Raw genomic sequence first — 23,175 nt, 5'->3', positions numbered from 1 at the left:
TGTCCCAGTTTTAACTGTATTGATGATATATGGTTTGTTGGACATGGAGTACAACAATGAAGTGAAATTGTTGTACAGTAAAATTCTGAGGTCAAGATCTAATGTGATAGCTGAAACTATATGGTCGTAATTTTGCACGTTGCGACATCCCGTCTCCACCAGCAATGATGATCCTTGTTAATACACAAAGACACACGCACATACACACATCAAGTCTCCACTAGCAATGATTCAATGATTATTCTTGTTAATACAAACACACACACACACACGCACGCACGCACGCACGCACACACACACACACACACACACACACACACACACACACACACACGCTGTAGTAGATATTTAATGCATTTTTAGTTTTTTTTTAATTGCTGGACTTGAATAAATTTTACAAATTCACCAACCATATGTTAATCTTGTGATCAAATGCACGTGTTTGTTTAATCGAATCCATAATCACGAAGACTTAACGCACAGCCACGGTACGATTAACTTTTAATTGGATAAGATATACAAATTCTATTGCTCTACCCCGATGCAGCTTCATGGGGAGTAAATAAATATCCCCGAGTCTAAAAATACGTCAGTCACCTTGTCAAACAGAAATGCAATATTTACATTATTAGCACCAAGTTTCAATTATAAATTTATTTTTTAATGTCGACGTGCTTGATTGTACAGTCTATTGGAAGACAAAGCGATGTTTTGCAATCGTCCTCCCTAAATATTATGTAGCGATATTTATAATCTGTTATATTTATGTAATATTTATATTAATATTTATTATAATATTATACTATCATATAATTATAATATTTAAAGTCCTTTAGCGGATTTATTTAAATTACTAACGCTATTTTCTTCATCTGTGAGACGAGTGAATCCCGTAAAATCTGCAGGTGGTTGTGAATGACTGGATTATGGACACTTGGTTATGGAAATGTGTTTGACGTATGAGTACGTTTGGGTCCGAATGCGCTGCTAAAGAGGAAATTAATTGAGGACGAGAGTTGCACCACCGACTGCGGCGAACATGACAGTAGTTGACAGAGAGGATTTCATTTTGAAGGCGATGAACAGCTGGTCCTCTCGGATCAATTTAAACGGGGATGACCATATTTAGAGTTCAAAGTAAATTTATTACGAAAGTAGCCACATGTCACCATATAGGTGGAAACGAATAGCCACATTTTTGCGGGCATGCACAAATAAACCCAGTAACCATAACCGAATCAATGAATGTCCACACCAACAGCGCTAAGCGAACGAGTGCAAAATACAACAAAATGTGCAAATACAAACATAGTAAATAGTAAGAATATTATAGGCCCTCCTGGACAGCATTGCAATTCTGATAAGAAGAGCATGCGACTAAATTTAAGAGAGAGCACATCCTCGAAAAGTCAAAAATTTCATAGTTTCAAAAGCAGAGTATACTTAATGTCGAGGAATGTGTACAATATACATCCTGAAATTGTTTTTTCTTCAGAACCATCCACGAAAACAGTAGAGTGTCCGAAAGAGTGAATGACAGTTAAATGTTACAACATTCCCCGCAGCTCCGCCCTCCCACGCGTCATCAGCAGCAAAGCAAAGATCACACCCTGCACCACCAGCAAAAAATAATGTCAGCGCCCCCCAGCTAGCATTCAAACGTGCTGCAAAACATCAATAAAGACATGGACCTGGAGTACCCAAAGACTATTTGTTCACCCGGTGATTCGACATACCACAGGCTCTCTCTCTCTCTAATAAGGGAAAAAGAGTTGGCCCGGGGACTCAGACACTCGCTGATTTATGGTGTTAATAATCTGTTGCTTCACTTTTTCTGCCCAAAGAATTCTGGGCACACAGCCAACAGCCAACTTGCTGCTTTCGATTTTCTGCCTATCAGGAGACACCGATTTCCTGTAGAAGCACCAAACTCGACTCCGCCCGCTTCCAGGGCCACGAAATCCGGAAGCTCCGAAGGCGCCCTAATCTTCTCGGCCGAGTGGAAGAACGGCCAGTCGTGAGACCCCGATGGCGGGTCCATTCCCGCGAATAATCCAAGTCAGCGTGTAACGCGAGGCCAGGATCTTCAAAATAAACCTAAAAGGGTACAGAGGAGATTTACCAGAATGCTGTCTGGTTTAGAGAGTATGGATTATGATCAGAGATTAAGGGAGCTAGGGCTTTACTCTTTGGACAGAAGGAGGATGAGAGGAGACATGATAGAGATGTTCAAGATATTAAGAGGAATAGACAGAATGAACAACCAGGGCTCCTCTGCTCAGTAAAAGAGGACATGACTTTAAGGTAATGGGAGTGAAGTTTAAGGGGGATATTGGAGGAAGATTTTTCACTCAGACAGTGGTTGGTGCGTGGAGTACACTGCTTGAGTAAGTGGTGGAGGCTGATACACTAGTGAAGTTTAAGAGACTTCTAGACAGGTATATAGAGAAATTCACGGTGGGTGGTTTTATGGGAAGCAGGGTTTGAGGGTCGGCACAAAATTGTCGGCGGAAGGGCCTGTAATGCCCTGTACTATTCTGTGTTGTATGTTTTAACGAACTCCACTCCATCTAAACCCCTAGCTCTCAGGAGATGCCACTCGATATTCGGGAAATTAAGATCTCCCATCACGACAACTCTGTTCTTCTTACACCTTTTCACGATCGGTTTCCCTATCTGCCCCTCGGTATCCCTGTTACTATTGGGCCGCCCATAAAAAACACCCAGTAAATTTTTTGACCCGGTTCAGTTCCTGCATAATGGAGTATCTCGCGGCGTCATGGGGAATGAAAAGCTTCATGAAGTTTTTGCACATTTCCTTGCACACGCAATCTGGACTGAGTCTGACACTTTGACGTTTATCCAGCCTGAGGGTGTTGGCCCGTTACGTTGTTAGATATTACTGATACCCGTCTCAGAGTCGGCGTATAGTTAATGAAGACATCCGTAACCTTCAAATAGAACAGAACCCAGAGGTGTTGCTGTTTATATTGGATGGTTTTGATGAACTCAGTGAGAAAATTGATTTTTCTGACAGCTGGAGAGACAGAGAACAACAATACACTTGCAGAGATCCTGAATTCCGGTGCAAGGTGTCTGACATCGTGTACAGTTTAATCCAGGGCAAGCTGCTCCCAGGGTGTTCAGTGCTGGTGACCACCCGCCCCACTGCGTTAATGACGACGCTGAACATGAGTGAAATAAACTGGGAGATTCAGGATTGAAACTGGTGTCTGCGTCTCTGAGAAACCCAGAGTGTAAAATACAGACACTGGTGTCATGTACCGGACTGTGGGAGATCGCGTTTACAGTCACTGGGTGTCTAACACTGAATATGAATGAGATCAGTAATTGCGTTACTGATAAACACTGGGGATTTGTACCGTCTCCTGTCTTTCTGTGCCCTTCACCCTCACTCTCTCTCATCTCCAGGCTGGTCAATGTCGGTGTCACAGATTCTGGTGCCGAGGATCTCGTCTCCGCTCTCAGTATAAACCTATTACTGACGGAGCTGATCCTGAGTGATGATTGACTGGGAGATTCAGGAGTGAAACTGGTGTCTGCGGCTCAGAGGAAACCGGAGTGTAAAATACAGAAACTGCGGTAAGTAGCAGACTGTGGGAGATTGTGTTTACAGTCACTGGGTGTCTGACACTGAACATTAATGTGATCAGTAATTGTATAACTGATAAACATTGGGAATTTGTACTGCCTTCTGTCTCTGTGTCCTTAATCCTCACACTCTTTCATCTCCAGGCTGCACATTGTCGGCTTCACAGATTCTGGTGCCGAGGATCGCGTCTCTGCTCTCAGTACAAATCCATCACTGACGGTGCTGGATCTGGGAACAAACTGGCTGACAGTTCGATCTGTCCCCGCTCTCCACCGCCTCATACTGACCCTCCCAATCGAATGAGTGTTTGTCTTAATAATGTGATAATATTTCAGCCGATCCGTGGGTTTTCTGGCAATATTTGTCAATGAGTGTTATTGAAACATTAACCCACTGTCCTGCTACTGACACTGTTGTGTAATATGTTTATTTCATCTGTATCCTTCCATCTGTTTCAATCTGCAGTACAATCATTTCAGTCAGAAATGGAAGAAGGAACTGAGATCTCTGCAGGAACCCAGACCCGGACTGAGAGTGAGATTGTGAACATCTGAATGTATGAACCGTGGTTTGGGATTGGGACATTTTGGCCGCTTCCCCTCCGTCCCCTTTAAAGCCATCCTCCCCTTTAACGGCCGCGCTCCGGGTTTTATCCCCAAATGTTCAATCGGAACCGGCTCCAGCCGAACGCTGTGACATTGAGTCAGCCCCGCAGTGAGGCTCATTCCTCATCCTCGCTTCACTCACGGGGTCAGATACACAGTGAAGCTCATTCGACCTCGTCACCTCAGACACTGAGTGAAACTCCCTGCACGTTCCATTAAGCATTCCGGGGATAACAAACACAATGAAATTCTGTCCGCACCATCCCACCAAACACGCCCGGGGCCTGACAGAGAGTGAAGCTCCCTCCGCACAAGCCCATCCCACGCTCCTTGTGTCCGAAACAGAAAACAGCTCCATCCGCATCATCCATCACACATTCCTCGTGGTCGGACGCAGAGTGAAATTCCTATACACCGTCCAATCACTCACACCCGGGGTCAAACACTAAGTGACGATCCTTCCGCATCCTAGCTTCAAACAATCCCGGGGTCAGACACAGAGTGAAGCTCCCTCCCCACCGTCCCATCACACTCTCCAGGGGTCAGACACAAAGTGAGGCTTACTCCTCACAGTCCCATCACACACTACCGGGGACAGACACAGAGTGAAGCTCCTTCCACACAGTCCCATTGCACACTCCAGGGATCAAACACAGTGTGAAGCTCCCGCCCACCGTCCCATCACACACTTCCGGGGTCAGGCATAGAGTGAAGCTCCCTCCACACCGTCCCATCACACACTCCACATGTCAGAAACAGTGAATCTACTTCTACAGAGTCGCCATGGATGGAATGATAAACCAATGGATGAACATGACCTTCTATCCACATCCCCTCAATCGGAGCAGAGTAGCTGTCGACAGGAACCGTCCAACGCCTGTTTCAGTGTTGGAGACCTCCTTCCAGAAACGGAGCGGTTGCTGGTGGTAAAAGGGTGTCAGGGGGTTAGCACAAAAATATCAAAATTACACAATAAAATGCCAACAAATTCAAGACGATAAAAGCAGAAAATGCTGAGGAAAGCACAGCAGCTAGCCAACACATTACAGAATCCTGCAACAGTTTAATTCAGTTTGATTTCATACACAGGCTTTCCATGTCCATACCTCAGGCTTTACCAGTTTTAGCTGAGAAATGTGATAAGAATCTTGCGACTGTACTGGAGTGAATGCAGAGGAGATTCGACATGCAGTTTCCTCGGGTCGAAATTTAATCGAAATCGTCAGGTGAGATGACATTCTTTCCCTGGAGCAGAGTGGGCATCTGGGTTTTCCATAGGAATTTCCACAATTATAATTCGAATGCATGATTTCTGCGGTGTTAAATATTTCTCCACAACAGGGCTTCCTAACGCGAAGGACAAGTGTAAGGTTTACTGTAAGTTCGTGCGGAATGTTGACTTTCTTTTTCGTTCTATTATTATGCAAAAGTAACGGATGGCTTACATATCTGCCGATTTGGTCTTAAATGTCCTCAGATCCTGAACAGCCCTATCATTGTCTAAAGGGGTGTGGCTGAAACGGGAGCGGGAGTATGGTGAAGAAAATGTTGGAATGAGTTGAGTAATTGTTAGGAGGTGGAGGTCGCGGGCTGCGGATGCCGAAGAGTCTGTTCCCGTGCTGTGTCTATCTCGGGCTATAAAACAGTTTATTTCTCACCTCTGCCTCGTTCTCCAGTGACCTTCAGTTCCATAGTAACAGGATGAAAACACTGCGATCGCCTCTGAGAAGATCTTAGATACTCTTTTCATTAATTAGTTGGATAATTGAAGTGAGCGGATATTTCGCTGCGCTGATGAACTGCTCTCTGAACTTGGACTGAGTTACCCCATAAATAAACGTGTTTGTGCAGCAGCTTAACATCATTAGCATGAGTCCAGAGTGTTGAAGTATGTATTCCGTATCGTTGTAATTATTTGGATCCAATCCGGCGATGATATAATAAAGGAATTCGGCAACGAATACCGACCACAGGATGATGAAGCTTCCGGAGATGGTGAGAAGTAAGATCACAGACCTCCTCCTGCTCTCCATCTCCGGGTCACTGCGGTTCTCCGTCTTGCTCTGACCCCTCAACCTCTTACGGACATGACTCGTCACTAAAATGTGTCTGACTGTCAGAGCGTTGAGCAGTATTATGAACACGAACGGGAGTAATGGCGTTAGAACTGTGGTAAACCAGTCATATCCCACCCACCCGGGATCCGTATAGTAGCCCGGCTTCGTAATACAATCCCAGGGTATATTGTCGATCACTTTCACAGAGTGATATATGAAGAAGTACGGCACATTAGTAAAGCAGAGCAGAACGCCGGTTGTTGTGAGAACCACAGCCGCAGTTTTCGCTTTCCGTTTCTGACAACAGATGGCGACAAACCGATCAAATGTAAACATGACGGTGAACCAGACAGAACAGTCAGTAGCTGCCTCTGCCAGTGCAGAGATCACACTGCACACGGGGGTGATGTCCAGGAAAGTCCCGGGGAAGCAATAATAACTGATCCGCCTCAATATGACCTGAAAGATGATGGTTAGTAGATCCCCCGTCGCCATGGCCACCAGGTAGCGAGTGGTGCAGGTGGAGAGGCCGCACTTTTCCCGGGACAGGATCACAATCGCCACTAAATTCACTGGGGGAACAGCAAACAGAATGAGTGAATTACTGTCTCACCGATCAGTGGGTCTCAGGGCAGAGACAAGCTGGAAATCGAGTACAATCAAACTGTTCAGACAACTCATTTCTGGGGATTTAAAAGGAATAATGCGGGAATCTCAGATCGCTCTCACGAATGCATGCGGGGTGAACGGAGAACGTACTCGATACTGGAAATGGAACAGGGTTTGGGAAGAAGGCGTTATCAACGGATCGCCGAGAGCGCTTCAGAAATCAATATAAAACTCCCCCCGTCAGGTTTTGGACTGATGTGTAAAACCTGGGTACCTCGGCAACTTTCTCAGCGATGCTGATTACCGCGTTCCTGTCACCTATGTCCTGGCACCCTCACTGAGCAGCGAAGTCCCGCTCCCTCCACCTCTGTCCATCTACAAAGTTCAAAGCAAATTCATTTCCACCGTTCCAATGCCTGCGTCTCCTTCTTGACTCCCCGTTTATCACCCGCACACAGCACCCGCCCCACACCCCACCTCCGCTTGGATGGCTTCTTTTAAATTCCGCAACTGCTCTTCGCCGGGGTTCCTTCACCCGCTCTCAACGACTCCGATCAGAAAGGTTCAATTTTCCTTTTTCTGGTTTCTGCTTGACCCGCTGAACTTTAAATTATTTAGCACGCTAGTGCTTATATCATCAAAGACAGCGTCGGTACTCCAAAAGATCTGCCTCTTTTGGGGCCGCTCTGAATTACTTCAGCATTATTCTAAATGTTTCAAAGCATATTGTACAAGAACGGAGTATCGCGTGCGCCTTACCCCATCTGATCCCTAACGGACGCCGCTGGGCTTGCTCTTAACTCCTGCTTCACTTCACGGATAACAGGGCGTGGTAATAAACCCTGGTACAAAACACGCACACAGGCCCTTACTTGACTTATATTCGGAGTCTGACTTACAAATGCAGTCGACCTCTCTCCCCTGAATCTCAAAGTCCTTTCGCTTTCCGCGTTCCCTTCAAATTTGCAGGTATTTCTTTAATCAGAGCACAATACCTTGAATTTTGAATTTAAAGCACGTTGCTCTAATGAAACGGTATAAAACCAAATAGCCTTAAAGGTGGCGAGCGAGGTGGATTATCGAGGTTTACTTGACAGCGACTTTGCATTGATAAATCACAACTGCCCGCTACGAATCTACAAAGTGAATCCATCTACCCGATCTTCCTCTCTACGGCCGCTTCAGCTGCCGGTTTACTTCCAGCAGAAGCCGTGAATTAAAACTTCTGAACGAACACAGAGATTGGTCGCAATGTGAACACCGCTCTCTCTGATACTCCGACATCCCAGCGCTGTCGGTCACTGAACGAGCCCACGGACGGCGCACACAAAACTTAAGATGTTAATTTGCTTGTGTTCTTACCAGGAACACCGATCACGGCAATGACCAAGTACCATATCTTTCTCACACGGTAAAAAGTTTCACGCATGCTGTGTGAGATTCACCCTGTCTTCCAGCTGTCCGCGATCTCGCTGGAGAAACTCTGAGCTGACGAATCTCCTCGCTCATTCATTACTACTCGCTCCATCACACGGACTATTTAATATCACACAAGGCTGTCGTGTTTTCCTTTCACGTGTTGACGTGAAGGCACGTCACCTGCCAATCAAGGTTTGACCCCTCCTCGCCCATCAATGCACTGTTACGGACCCGCAGGTTTCGTTCACTGTGGACTGTCACTTTAACACAGCGCTTCAGTGAGGCAGGACTATGATGTTGTTCACTGACCGACTCGCAGCTTGTTTACCTTTAAAACAAGGACACAGACACGGTCAGGAGTCGGAAGAGAGAGAGAGAGAGAGAGGAGCGAACCTGGAAAAGGCAGCAGTTCCAGCTTGTCGAGGCTGGGGATTTGGAACTCTGCTACACCCACAAGGGTGGGGTGATCAGCGATCCGGTGCACATCGGATGTGTGGCTGTCACTCCGTATTGTCCAAAGGAGTGGATCTGGGAATGTCCTGTGGGGCCACTCGAAGTTAACCCTTGCCTGGGTGTGTGATGTGGTAACCCCTTGAAGACGGCATCCCTGTGACAGATCACTCTGGTGGTAATTCGTGTGTGGATTTGGAACGGCTCGACGGAGGATCTTCCACCACCGATATTTATTAATTACCACCGTGGAACCCGTGGAATTCGGCGTGATTGCCTTCTCTCTACGTTTGACCCTGGGTTACAAATATCTCTCTCCCATCTTATATTCCGTGGATTAACTGAACTTTCATGTTCTAGCATCTCTCGACTCTAAGCCTTGTTTCCCCCAAGCTCAATAGTTTGGGAATTATATTTACACACACATATTTGCTTCACTCCAGTCTGAGAACCGTGGAACTGCGCTGGAGAAATTGTTAGTGAGCTGTGCATTGAATAGGGTTGGGAGCGTCAATTATTGTCCCGAATAGTACAGAGCCGTGCCTGCACTCGGTCAAGGGGTGGCGGATATCGCATTGGTTGTGTGTGTGTGTGTGTGTGTGTGTGTGTGTGTGTGTGTGTGTGTGTGTGTGTGTGTGTGTGTGTGTGTGTGTGTGTGTGTGTGTGTGTGTGTGTGTGTGTGTGCGTGTGTGCGCGCGCGCGTGTGTGTGTGTGTGTGTGTGCGTGCGCGCGCGGGCGTGTACTTTCTTCCCAGGAGACTTCCCCACGTTCGTTAGTAATTGTCCGTGTGTGTTTTATTGCCGATCCGACTTTCTCCACGACTGCTGTAAATTGTGTGCATGTGCGTGTTGCTTCTGTCGCCATTTCCCCACGTTTGCCTTCTGTAAATAAAATGCTTTACTGCCAAGACTGTGTGTCCAAATTCCTTGTCTTTGAGACCTACCAAGTATTTCCACTTACAACAATTGCTCAGCCAATTTACATTTTCTATGTTCATGCGATATGGGTGTTGTTTAATCGGTTTGGCTTGACCAATATCTACGTCACGTACTGCGACCGTGGTTTGCTTGGGAACATCGGGAGAACATCCTTAAACTTCAGAATCAATTCCTTTCAGCTGTTGTTGTTGCTTTGGCTGCAGATGAGCCAACTTGTTATCAAAGTTTTCTAGAACAACCGAGTTCATTAGCCTAACTGGGACCATGTTTGGCTTGTGAAAAGGCTCAGACGAGTCAATTGTTGCCTTCTCAGGGTTGCCAGATTAATATGTTTTGACAACAACACTCAAAGCCGGTGCCTGCTTGTCAAAATAAGGCTTTATCATATTTATGTGTGCCACCTGAGTTAGTTTACGTCTGTCAGGTGTTTTAATACCATAATTCACATCATTAATTTGAGAAGCTATTTCATATGGTCCATAGAACTTCACCTGAAGTGGATTCATCAACATTGGAAATAAGGCAAGCACCTTATCCCCCACCTTCTATTTTCCTTTGCAAGCCCGCTTATCAAACCAACACTTCATCCTGTTTTGAGAAACCTTTAAGTTTTGTCTTAGTAGACTACAGGCCTGGTGTAGTTTATTTTGGAACTTCAAAACAAAGTCTAACAAGTTAACATGTAAATCCCCATCAATCCACTGTTCCCTTAACAAGACCGAAGGTCCCCTCACTCTATGACCAAATACAAGTTCAAATGGACTAAAGCCCAGTGATTCCTGTACCAACTCTCTTACTACGAACAAAAGCAAATGTATTCCTTCATCCTAGTCTTTTCCATTCTCAACACAGTATGTACTAATCATTGTTTTGAGGGTAGAGTGAAATCTTTCCAAAGCCCCTTGTGATTCTGGATGGTATGCAGATGATGTAATTTGTTTAGTTCCTAGTTCACAAACTACCTGCTGGAATAATTCAGATGTAAAATTACTTCCGTGATCAGACTGGATTTCTGTAAGCAAACCAGATAAAGTAAAAAACTTGGTAAGAGCCTTCGCCACAGTTTTAGCTTTAATATTTCTGAGAGGTATTGCCTCTGGGAACCTGGATGCAGTACACATAATATTTAGCAGTTACTGACGGCCAGCTTTAGTGTTTGGCAATTGGCCAACACAATCCACGATAAATTTTGAAAAAGGTTCAACGAATGAAGGTATAGACCACAGTGGAGCCACTGGGGTGACCTGATTAGTTTTACCCACAACTTGACAAGTGTGACAGGTTCTGCGAAAGGTCACAACATCTTTCCTCAAATTAGGCCAGTAAAATTCTTTCATAATCCTGTTTACAGTTTCATTCACTCCAATATGGCCACCAAAAGGCATACTGTGGCCAAAGTTAAAATTTCAGCCCTATAAGCTTTAGGAACTACAACTTGGTGAACAATTGCCTATTCCTCACTCGCTGGTATAGCAGGTGGCCTCCACTTCCTCATTATCACTCCATCCTTGAGATAATACCCTACTGGCACTTTCTTAATCTCATCATCTGAGAGAGCTGTTTCTTTTAAAGCTTCAATCTCAGGGTCGCGGTTCTGTTCTGCTATAAACTCCTTCCTAGACAGGGATAAATCTTTCTCATCAGACTTACTACCTGAATCATGTTGAAACAATGAAGGCAGAAAAGTCCCTGACAAGTCTTCATAACCTGAATCCCGATTTTGGCTATCATTGGTATCAGAATCATGCTGCACAGAACCGTCTCCGTCGGCAGACTTTCTAGCCATACTTCGAGTTACTGCACAGGAAGGATAAATGTTAAAATCAATCTGTGGGTCGTCAGTGGTTGGCATAGTTGTCAACTGCACTGCAGGAACAACTTCACCATCTGCCAGGTCATTCCCTAACAGCAAAGTGACATCTTCCACCGGTAAAATGGAGCTTAATCCGATCTCAACAGGTCCCGAAACCAACCATGACTGTAAAGTTACCTTGTGCAATGGCACAGAAACCATACCGCCCCCAATGCCTTTTAATAAGATTTACCACACCAGTGTTAGTCTCATCACCAAACTTTAGAACACTGTCTAATATAAGTGACTGAGAAGCCCCAGTAACTCGAAGAATTTTCACTGTTACCGGGGTTGACCCTTCCTTTACTAATACAAACCCATTTGACCTAAAATGATCGAAAGCCTTCTTAACTCGGTCAGACCTCTCAGACCTTAACTGAGCCTCAACAGAATGTTCAGAACCCTGTGGCTTTACAGGTGCTTCAACGTATTGAACACAGGCAATTGGGACTGCCTCCATTTCCTTTTTCTTCTTCAGGATGGAACAATTAGCCATCATATGACCAGCTTTCTTACAATAGTAACAAGTAAGACCAGAATATTTCTCCTTCAACTGCTTCCCTTCATCCTTACTCGTGTCACTAGTCCCAGCTTTAATTACTGGTTTACCCTGGTTATCCCTGGTACTGTTTTGGAAGTTCTTAGTCTGGGTAAACTTAACCTTATGAATTAAAGCAAACATCTGCTAATCTAGCAGACTCCTGCAAAGTGGCAGCATCCTTCTCATCTAAATACGTCTTTATGTTATCAGGAATGCACCTTTTGAATGCTTCAATTAAAAGCAACACTTTCAAGCTGTTAAAATTATCACTTCTATTTTTATATGTGAACCAGTCATTAAAACGCACAAACTTCTCAAAAGCGAATTCCATATAAGTGTGGTTCACAGATTTCCACAAATTTATAAACTTCTGCCTGTAGGATTCTGGGACCAACTCGTAAGCTTTGAACACAGCCTGTTTCACTATGTCATACTCAGCTGCTTCATCGATTGTCAAAGCATAATAGGCTTGCTGAGCCTCCCCCTTAATTACACTTTGTAAGAGAACCAACCCTCTATTGGGCACTTTAAACTCTGAGCAACCTTCTCAAAATGCTGGAAGTATTTATCAACCACCGCCATGTCAAATGGAGGTACCAGTTTAACTTCACAACTGGCCTCAAACTTATCACCAGAGTCTAACGCTGGACCCCTTTGCTGAAATCTCTCTATCTTTTCCAGCTCGAACAGCCTCTGTCTTTCTGCTTCCTCCTTGTGTTTTTCTGCCTCTTCTCTCTGTTTTTCTGCGTCTCTCACCTCAAACTGCCTTTGCCTTTCCGCAGCCTCCATCTTTAATTTTTCTCACGTACAGGAGTTCAAGTTCACTAGGTTTACTTTTAGGATACACCTACAACTCCTCCACTTTAAACAATCCCTCAGATACATAATGTTCAGCTATTATCCTCTGCACCTGTGCCCTCCTCATTGTTAATTTCAACATAGCAAGTTTTAACCTCCGAGCAATACTCAACAACTCAACCTTTCTGGCGTCCTCTAATGCCTCAGAGGTTGGCACTTCCACAAACCTATCAGCATCCGCTGCTGATTTTCCACACACAAATAAATCAAAAGGGATTTCCCCAATGAAATCGATAATTAATCAATACACCCAAAATCTGTTCATATCATGGACGCAGGCCCCAATTTTGTTATGAATCGTAAAGCTTTAGAAACGAACTAGCAGCAATAGGTATACGTGGAGTCTGTTTTTGATGTTAAAACTATCTTTATTAGAATCTACTTTTAATATAGTAACTTAAGCAAGATAAACAAAAGTGAACATTGTTATGTATATATATGTGTGTAAATGTAACTCCAGAACTATTGAGCTCCGGGGAAACAAGGCTTGGAGTCTTGAGATGGTAAAGTACGAAAGTTCAATTCAACCACAGAATAGGTGATGAGAGGGAGATATTTGTAATCCAAGGTAAATGTTAAGAGAAGGCAATTATGTCGAATTCCACAGGTTCCATGGTGGTAAAATGAGAGAACAGTCACTGTAGATTTTATTGGTCGTGTTCCAAATCCACATACGAATTACCACCGAAAGTGACATGTCAAAAGTGATATTGTCTTCAAGTGAATTACCACACCACAACTAGGCAAGGGTTAACACATAAGTGGTCTTCACAGGATACCCCAAATCCGATCCACTCCCAAGGATCAAAAAAGGTGACAACCACACATTCGATGTATGCTGAAACGATAATTAACCCACACTTGTGGGCGTAGGGACATTCTAAACCATGAGCTTTGGCCACTATTTCCCTTGTTTTGAACCTTCCATTTTTCATCCTTCGTCTCCGTCTCACTCTGAGTGTCCGTGTCCTTGGTTAAAATTAAACAAGCTGCTAGCGATGTAAACAAGCTGCAAGTCAGACTGATTCACCTTCTTTATTTCAAAATGACAGTCCACAGTAAACGAAACCTAGGGAATCATAACAACGGCCATTCCCCATTGTGAGCTTACTGGTGTGCCGGTAGTTGGGATGACTGAGCAAATCCTTTCCCACATTCTCAGCAGGTGAACGGCTTCTCCCTGGTGTGAACTCGCTGATGACTCTGTAGGTGGCATGACTGAGTGAATCCCTTCCCACATTCTGAGCAGGTGAATGGCCTCTCCCCAGTGTGAACTCGCTGGTGTCTCTGTAGGGCGGAAGAGTCACTGAATCTCTTCTCACAGACTGAGCAGGTGAATGGTTTCTCCCCAGTGTGAACTCGCTGGTGTTTCAGTAGTTTAGATGACAAAGTGAATCCCTTCCCACAGTCTGAGCAGGTGAACGGCCGCTGCCCAGTGTGAACTCGCTGGTGTACCATTAGGCTAGCTGAAACAGTGAATCCCTTCCCACAGTCTGAGCAGGTGAATGGCTTCTCCCCAGTGTGAACTCGCTGATGACACTGCAGGTTGGATAACAGAGTGAATCCTTTCGCACAGACTGAGCAGGTGAATGGCTTCTCCCCAGTGTGAACTCGCTGGTGACTCCGCAGATAGGATGAATCAGTGAATCTCATCCCACAGACTGAGCAGGTAAACAGCTTCTCCTTAGTGTGAACTCGATGGTGTCTCCGTAGGGTGGAAGAATGAGTGAATCCCTTCTCACAGACTGAGCATGTGAATGGCTTCTCCCCAGTGTGAACTCGCTGATGACTCTGTAGGGTGGAAGAGTTAGTGAACTTCTTCTCACAGACTGAGCAGGTGAATGGCTTCTCTCCAGTGTGAACTCGCTGGTGTCTCTGTAGGTGTGATGACTCAGTGAATCCCTTCCCACATTCTGAGCAGGTGAACGGCTTCTCCCCAGTGTGAACTCGCTGATGATTCTGCAGACTGGATGACTGAGTGAATCCCTTCCCACAGACTGAGCAGGTGAACGGCTTCTCCCCAGTGTGAACAAGCTTGTGTCTCTGTAGCGTGGAAGAGTGAGTGAATCTCTTCTCACAGACTGAGCAGGTGAACGGCTTCACCCCAGTGTGAACTCGCTGATGTGTCAGTAAGCGAGAAGATAAAGAGAATCCCTTCCCACAGTCCGAGCAGGTGAACGGCCGCTCTCCGGTGTGTACTCGCTGGTGAGCCATTAGGTCAGATGACCGAGTGAATCCCTTCCCACAGTCTGAGCAGGTGAACTGCCTCTCTCTGGTGTGAACTCGTTGGTGTGCCATGAGGTCAGATGATGGAGTGAATCCTTTCCCAGAACTTCAGCAGATGACTAGCCTCTGCCCGGTGTTAATTGATTGGTGTGTCCACAGGTGGGCAGACCGACTGAATCCTTTCTCAGACACAGAATAGATGAATGGCCTTGCCCAGTGTGAACTCGCTGATGTACGTTCAGTTCAGATGACCAAGTGAATCCATTCCCACTGTCTGAGCAGGAAGGATATTCGATTGAATCCCTTGCTCTGCTTCTTAAATATCCGGACAGAGACAGCAAAACTGATATGCCATGATTGAGCTTTCTCTAGACAAATTCCTTCTCATTTTTAACCTGTGGAAAGATTTACAAAATCCATCAATGGGTTTAGGACAACACTTCAGATGAGATTACATGAGTTGCCAAAGTTTGATCTGGTATCACACTGTTACAGAGAGGTTGAACCCAAGTTGGACAGAGATATCATCTCCTGACTGGGCAGAGTGCTGGTAGCTGGAATGACCATCAATTCCCTGATACTCTTCCTGTCTCTATAAGAATGGGGCATTTCTGCCATCTCCAATTTGAGCATTAGCTCACTTTGACTCTCTCCATTGGTATTATTCCCTGTTCCTGCTGAGCTGCATGGGTGCCTGGCCCCACAGTAACTGAAACAGTCTCACACAAATAGTGTTTCTTGACGTGCAGCAGGGATTTTCTTTTATGTATTATTAACTTAAAGTGCCACAGTTTTAACGCCATATAAAAAATTCCTGCTGAGATGAATGGTTGGTCCGTACAGCTGTTAAAAGGACTTAAGAGTGAATTTTTGTATTATTTCAGGTTTTTGTCACAGTACAACACTGAAACAGGCTCTTTCGGCCATCTGGTTTGTGCTGAACTATTTAATCTGCCCACTCCCATACCGCTACCATCCAGGCACCTACACAAACCTCTTAAATATTGAAATTGAGCTTGCATGCACCACTCGTAATGGCTGCTCATTCCACAGCCAGATGACTGTCTGTGTGAAGAAGTTTCCCCTCATGTTCCCCTTAATGTTTCACCTTTCACCCTTAACCCATGGCTTCTGCTTGCAGTCACACACCATCTCAGTGGAGAAATCCAGCTTGCAGTTACCTCCATCACAATCAAGTCTCCCCTAAATCTCTAATTTTCCAAGGAATAAAGTCCTGACCTGTTCAATCTCTACATATAACCCAAGTCCTCTAGACCTGGCAACATCTTTGTGAATTTTCTCTGAACTCTTTCAACCTCTTTTACATTTTTCCTGCAGCTTGGTGACCGAAACTGCACACAATACTCCAAATTTGGCCTCACCAATGTCTGCTGCAAGTCAACATAACATCCACTTATTGTTGTCAGTACTTTCGTTCCTGAAGCCCATTGGGCTGAAATCTTGCTTTCCATCACAATCTAACTGTGACACCACTTTCAGTGAAATAACGACTTGTATTCCCAGGTCCCTTTCTTTTACAACACTCCTCCATGCCCGACCAGTCACTCTGAAAGACCTCCCTTGGTAGGTCATACCAAAGTACAACACCTCATACTTGTCTGCATTAAATTCCATTTTCCATTTCTCAAACCATTTTCCCAGCTGGTCCTAATCACACCGCAAGCCATGATAGTCTTCCTCACTGTCCACTACACCACCGGTCTTGTTGTCATCCACAAATTTGCTGATCCAGTTAACCACACTATCATCCAGATTACTGATATAGATGACAAACAACAACAGATCCAGCACTGATCCCTGTGGCACACCGCTAGACACAGGCCTCCGGTCAGAGAGGCAATCATCTGCTACCACACTGTAGCTTCTCACAAAGACCGTGTCTCATCCACTTCACTGTCTCATCTTGAATGCTGAATGACTGAACCTTCTTGACCAGCCTCCCAATGAGACTTCGTCGTGCCTTCCTCAAGTCGATGTAAACAACATCCACTGCCTTGTCTTCGTCCACTTTCCTGATAACTTCCTCAAGTAGCTCCATGAGATTGGTTAGACATGACCTACCATGCATAAAGCCATGCTGTCTATCCTTAATCAGTCCACATCTATCCAAATACTTGTATATCCGGTTCCTGCACACATGTCCCAATGACTTTCTCACTACTGCTGTGAAATTCACCAACATATCACTTCCTAGCTTAATTTTAGAGCTTTTCTTGAACAGTGGAACAACATTGTCTGTCCTCCAATCCTCCAGAACCTCACCTATCACTAAGGATGATTTAAATATCTGTGCTTGGACCCCGACAATTTCTGCACTTGTCTTCCGCAGGGTCACAGGGATCAACATTTCAAGCCCTGGGAATTTATCCACACTAATTTGCCTTAAGACAGCAAACACTTCCACCTCTGTAATCTATACAGGGTCCATGAAGTTGATGCTGCTTTGCCTCACTTCTATAGACTCTTTGTCCATCTTCTGAGTAAGTACAGATGCAAAACTACTATTTAAAACCTCCCCCATCTATTTTGTCTCCCGTATAGATTACCATTCCGATCGTCCAGAGTGGGCATGTTTCTGTTCTGACTGTCTCCATGTTTCTGTGACAGAGAAGCTGGCCAAACTTGTCTGGAAGGGGAATCTGGTAGGAGTGATGACGGAGCAGCAATGGCTGGAGTTTCTGGCAGAAAATCGGAAGGTGAGTGATAGACACATCCCAAAGAAGTGGAAGCATTGGAAAGGCATGAGGACACAACTGTGGCTGAAATGAGAAGCTAAAGCCAACATAAAAGCCAAAGTGAGGGCAAACAAAAGAGCAGAAACTATTGGGAAGCTTTTAAAAACCAAGAGAAGACAGCTGAAAACATTGTCGGATGAGCTCATGGTGTGGAATTATGATATTGTAGTCAGTAATGAGTCTTGGGAGCACCCAACAGTCTGAGGCATTTAGAGGAACAAAATATCCAGGGCCTCAATATCTCTTGAAAACCAAGGTTCCCTGCACCAGTTCAACTTTTAATTTTGCAAGCACGTACAAACTTTACACCCGCAATATTTCACTTCTGAAGAACTCCCACTCAGCAAGTGCACATTTGCCAGAAAACAGCCTGTCCCAATGCACACTTGTCAGATCCTTTCTGACACCATCAAAATTGACCTCTCTCCAATTTAGAATCTCAACCTGTGGTCCAGACCTCTCTTTTCCCATATTTATTTGGAATCTCATGGCATTATGATCACTACTCTGTGTTACCAGCCCTGGATCATTTCTTAACAGCTTATTGCACATTTCTACATTGGGAATTCTACATCCGGATTAAGGGCACATTTGACAAACTCTACTCCAACTAGTCTCAGTCAATATATGGAAAATCAAAATCAGTTAATATATCAACCTTTGATTCTTGGCGTAGTCTGCGATCACTAGAGAAAAATTTGTCCCTCTAAATTCCTCAGACTGTTGGCTGGAACCAAATTCTGATAATGGCTACAATATCACAATATATGGTCCATACATACTGGTTGTGTTGTGCAAAAAACACAACAGTGCCTCTTTCACCTCAGAGCATTGAAAAGTTTGAAATGGGGACCTCAATCCAAAGAACTTTCAACAGGGTCACAATTGAGAGTATTGTGACTGGCTGTGTCACTGCCTGGTATGGGGACTCTGCAGAGATTGGTGCAGACAACTTAAAGCCAGGACCAGCAGGCTCTGGGACAGCTTCTTCCACTAAGCCATCAGACTGACTAATTCATGCTGATACAACTGTATTTCTACGTTATGTTGACTGTCCAGTTGTACATACTATTTATTATAAATTACCATAAATTGCACATTGCACATATAGTCACAAATGTAATGCAAATATTTCTACTCATGTATATGAAGGATATAAGTAATAAAGCCAATTCAATTCTATTCTATTCAATTAACCCCCTCCATTATCTGTTCTGTCATTCTGGCTCCCACCCTGCCTGTAACTTTAGTTTAACTCCCCCACTAGCACTTGCAAGTCTTGCCACTAGGATATTAATCCTCTTTTAGTTATGTTCCCCTAACTATCGAATCCCCGAACACACCTTTGACTTACCTCTGCCAGATAATTCCTCCCCAAACAGTTTCTATATTGGCCCACCTGTTGTTGTGTGGGATGGCCACAAGAGTACTCTGCAATGGCAATTTAACCACATTACCCTTCCGACTCCCAGCTGAACTGGAACTCATCCATTTCAAGTTCCAACTCCTCAAAGTGCAGGGTTACAAGCTGCAGCTGGATGCACATCTTGTAGGTGAGGGTATCAGGGACACTGAAGGTCTCCCCATCTTCCACCAAAGTTCCCTCCAATTTGTAGTCACCAGTGTGCACAAAAACCTTGTGCTGTGCAAATTTGTGCCCAGTGACAACAATATGTACACACTGAATTTTATATAGAGAGGTATTCATTTCTACAGCTAGCAAATCACTGTCAATAAGCACATTGATCTCCTCTGGGTTTCACCGACTTCATCTTCACTCTCACACAACCCATGTAACAGGCCTGTAGCAGTACTGAAGGATTTTCTCACCAGTGCTTTTGCACACCATATATACATTGGCACGCAAAAGTTTGGGAACCCCGTTCAGAATTTCTGTTATTCTGAATAGTTAACAGAGTGGAAGATGAACTGATCTCCAAAAGTCATAATGTTAAAGATGAACCATTCTTTTCAACATTTTAAGCAAGATTAGTATATTATTTTTGTTTTTACAATTTTAGAGTGAGAAAAAAAGAAAGGAGCACCATGCAAAAGTATGGGAACCCCAAGAGATTTGAGCTGTCAGACAACTTTTACCAATTATCTTTTTAATTACCTTGTTAGGGCTATGGCTTGTTCACAAACTTCATTAGGAAAAGCCAGGTGTTGCAACTTTCAAAGCTTTATAAATACCCTGACTTCACAAACCTTGTCTCAACGATCAGCAGCCATGGGCTCCTCTAAGCCCCTGCCTAACTCTCTGAAAATTAAAATACATGATGCCCACAAAGCAGGAAAAGGCTATAAGAAGACAGCAAAGCGTTTTCAGTTAGCCATTTCCTCAATTCGTACTGTAATTAAGAAATGGCAGTTAACAGGAATGGTGGAGGTCAAATTGAGGTCTAGAAGACCAAGAAATCCTTCCGAGAGAACTGCTCGTAGGATTGCTAGAAAGGGAAATCAAAACCCCCGTTTGACTGCAAAAGACCTTCAGGAATATTTAGCAGACTCTGGAGTGGTGGTGCACTGTTCTATTGTGCAGTGACACCTGCACAAATATGACCTTTATAGAAGAGTCATCAGAAGAAAACCTTTCCTGTGTCCTCACCACAAAACAGCATCACCACAAAACTCAGCATCAGAAGTTTGCAAAGGAACATCTATACAAGCCTTATGCATCTTGGAAACCAGTCCTGTGGACTGATGAAGTTAAAAAAAGAACTTCTTGGCCGCAATGAGCAAAGGTATGTTTGGAGAAAAAGTGGTTCAGAATTTCATGAAAAGAACACCTCTCCAACTGTTAACCATGGGGATGGGTCGATCATGTTTTGGGCTTGTGTTGCAGCCAGTGGCACGGGGAACATTTCACTGGTAGAGGGAAAAATGAATTAAATTCAATACCAGCAAGTTCTGGAAGCAAACATCACACCATCTGTAAAAAAGCTGAAGATGAAAAGAGGATGGCTTCTACAACAGGATAATGATCGTAAACAGACCTCAAAATCCACAATGGACTCCCTCAGGAAGCGCAAGCTGAAGGCTGTGCCATGGCCCTTATAGGCCCCTGACCTAAACATCATCGAAAATCTGTGGATACACCTCAAAAGAGCAGTGCATGCAAGACGGCCCAAGAAACTCACAGAACTAGAAGCCTTTTGCAAGGAAGAATGGGCAAAAATCCCCAAACAAGAATTGGAAAACCTTTAGCTGGCTACAGAAGGCAAATAGAAGCTGTGATACTTGCCAAAGGGGTTGTTATTAACTATTGACCATGCAGGGTGCTCAAACTTTTACTTTGTGCGCTTTCCCTTTTTTGTTATTTTGAAACTGTAAAAGATGGATATAAAAGAGTAATCTTGCTTAAAATATTAAACAGTGTCATCTTTAACATTGTGCCTTTTGGAAATCAGGTCATTGTTTCACTCGCTTAGCTGTTCACAGGGACAGAAATGTTGACCAGTGGTGCCCAAACTTTTGCATGTCATTGTATGCAATTTTCTTGTTGAATGATGCTTTAAAAAAATCAGACTTCCAAATATCACTCCCCTTCTTCCCATTTGCAAATTATCCAGCAACTTTTGCATCACCACAATACACACAGGTATCACCAGTTTCTCTATTGTACATAAATATTTCCCCTGAACCCTCCCTCAGGTGACTGACGGTGATGATAATCCCAGTGAATATGAAGGGAAGGACAGTAGTCTGTCTCATTGGAGTCTGGCACATTTGTGATGTGAAAGCTACTTGTTGCCCAGGGCACAGTTGTTTTGATATCATTATGTACCCAGAGAGAATGGGTCAAAACATGTTCTCACCGATAGAACAGTCCAGAGCAAGAGAATGGGTAAAAACATATCCTCACGTGTAGAAAACTCCAGAACAAGAGCAGGCAGAACAAGCAACACACACAAAATGCAGGAGGAACTCAGCAGGCCGGGCGGCACCTATGGAAAAGAGTACAAAAGCTGAGTTCCTCCGGCATTCTGTGTGTGTTGCTTGGATTTCCAGCAGCTGCAGATTTTCTCGACAGCTGATAGAAAGATTTTGTTCACTTTTTCCCAGTTCTTAATCCTTGCATTCAGATAGCTGGAGCTCAGCTCCGTCTGTGAGATCTATCTGTTCCCATTCCCTGATTACCCGGAAGCTCCCCGGGGCCCGTGTACGGATCGTGGGGCTGAGAGAGAAGGAAAAGACCTGCCTGTGCCGAGTTTGCGGGCCACAGTCTCCGGTTCCCACAGCAATTGTCACTCAATTAGAGTCGAAAAAGTCCTTACCTTCTCGATCCTCCATACATTTTGTATTCTAAGCGCATGCGTAGTTATCGGAGACGGCAGCAACCCTGCGCCTGCGCATTTGATTGGTGCTGCAAACGACAACGCAATGTTAAACGCGCGGCTTTATGGGTAATCATGGTGCCATTAAAAATTTCTGCAAGCACAGGTTCCATGTCCATATCACAGGTTTTTTTTGTGTGTAGAAAACTCAGCAGCTTTCTTAACGCAGAAAGCGGCTCCCATAAACGATACACTCAATATCAACAGGCATTTCGTGTATCTAATGCAAAAGTACAATCCTTATACAAATGCAGATGAGAAACAAAAGTGAATCTGCAGTTGCTGGAAATACAGAGACGCACACACACAAAATGCTGAAGGAGCTCTGCAGTTCAGGCAGCAACTAAGCAGAGGAGTACACAGTCTAGACATGCTGAAAGGGCTCGGCTTAAATGCTGCCCATTTATTCGTCTCCACATTTGCTGCCTGATCTGCTGATTACCTGCAATGTTTTGTAGAAATTAACCATTTTGTTTTTCAATTAACCAGTTTCCAAATGTTTCTCATCTTTCATTCACAGCCACATCCTGCTGGTCTGGTTCCTCTTCCTCCTCCTGCTCGTAACCTCCAGACCCCATCTCTTTCCGGAGCCCCAAAGCCCTGATTGGTGCTGGTAACTCTTTGTTTTCTGACTCTGCTCCATCGAAGATTCACTCGCCAGTCTGCTGTCAGGCTTTAGAAGCGCATTGCAACAACCCAGCTGTCTGAGGCACAGTCCTTTGAAATTAGTGGAAATGACACAAAGCTTGAAAAGAGCAGGGAAAAAGGAGTTTAACCACCTTAGTCCAGAGCGCTGGGGAAGGTCAAATACTCAGCGAGCTCATCATGTTAATTAGTCTGGGGAAAATCATGTAGGAAATTCATGCAGGTGTATAAGATGATGAGAGGCATTGATCGTGTGAAAAGTCAGAGGC

The 23,175-nt window shown here is 44.4% G+C and overlaps 1 protein-coding gene across 1 annotated transcript; it reads right to left on the bottom strand.

Moving 5' to 3' along the window:
- Positions 1–1,207: 1,207 nt before the first annotated feature.
- LOC132389712 (zinc finger protein 229-like) lies at positions 1,208–22,212 on the bottom strand. Its single transcript, XM_059962277.1, has 3 exons — positions 22,202–22,212; positions 14,054–15,563; positions 1,208–5,138 (listed from the first exon to the last, which is right to left on the bottom strand). The coding sequence occupies exon 2, from the start codon at positions 15,238–15,240 to the stop codon at positions 14,101–14,103; it is 1,140 nt and encodes a 379-aa protein (XP_059818260.1). The 5' UTR covers positions 15,241–15,563; positions 22,202–22,212; the 3' UTR covers positions 1,208–5,138; positions 14,054–14,100.
- Between the last annotated feature and the right edge of the window lie 963 nt (positions 22,213–23,175).

The sequence above is a fragment of the Hypanus sabinus genome, unplaced genomic scaffold (assembly GCF_030144855.1).
Source record: "Hypanus sabinus isolate sHypSab1 unplaced genomic scaffold, sHypSab1.hap1 scaffold_634, whole genome shotgun sequence".
NCBI lineage: Eukaryota > Metazoa > Chordata > Chondrichthyes > Myliobatiformes > Dasyatidae > Hypanus > Hypanus sabinus.
The sequence above is the reverse complement of the archived record's forward strand: the minus strand, read 5'-3'. Positions and strand labels throughout refer to the sequence as shown.

Excerpts from the sequence above, each read along its gene's own strand:
- LOC132389712 (XM_059962277.1), bottom strand. The coding sequence starts at position 15,240 with ATGGCACACCAACGAGTTCACACCAGAGAGAGGCAGTTCACCTGCTCA.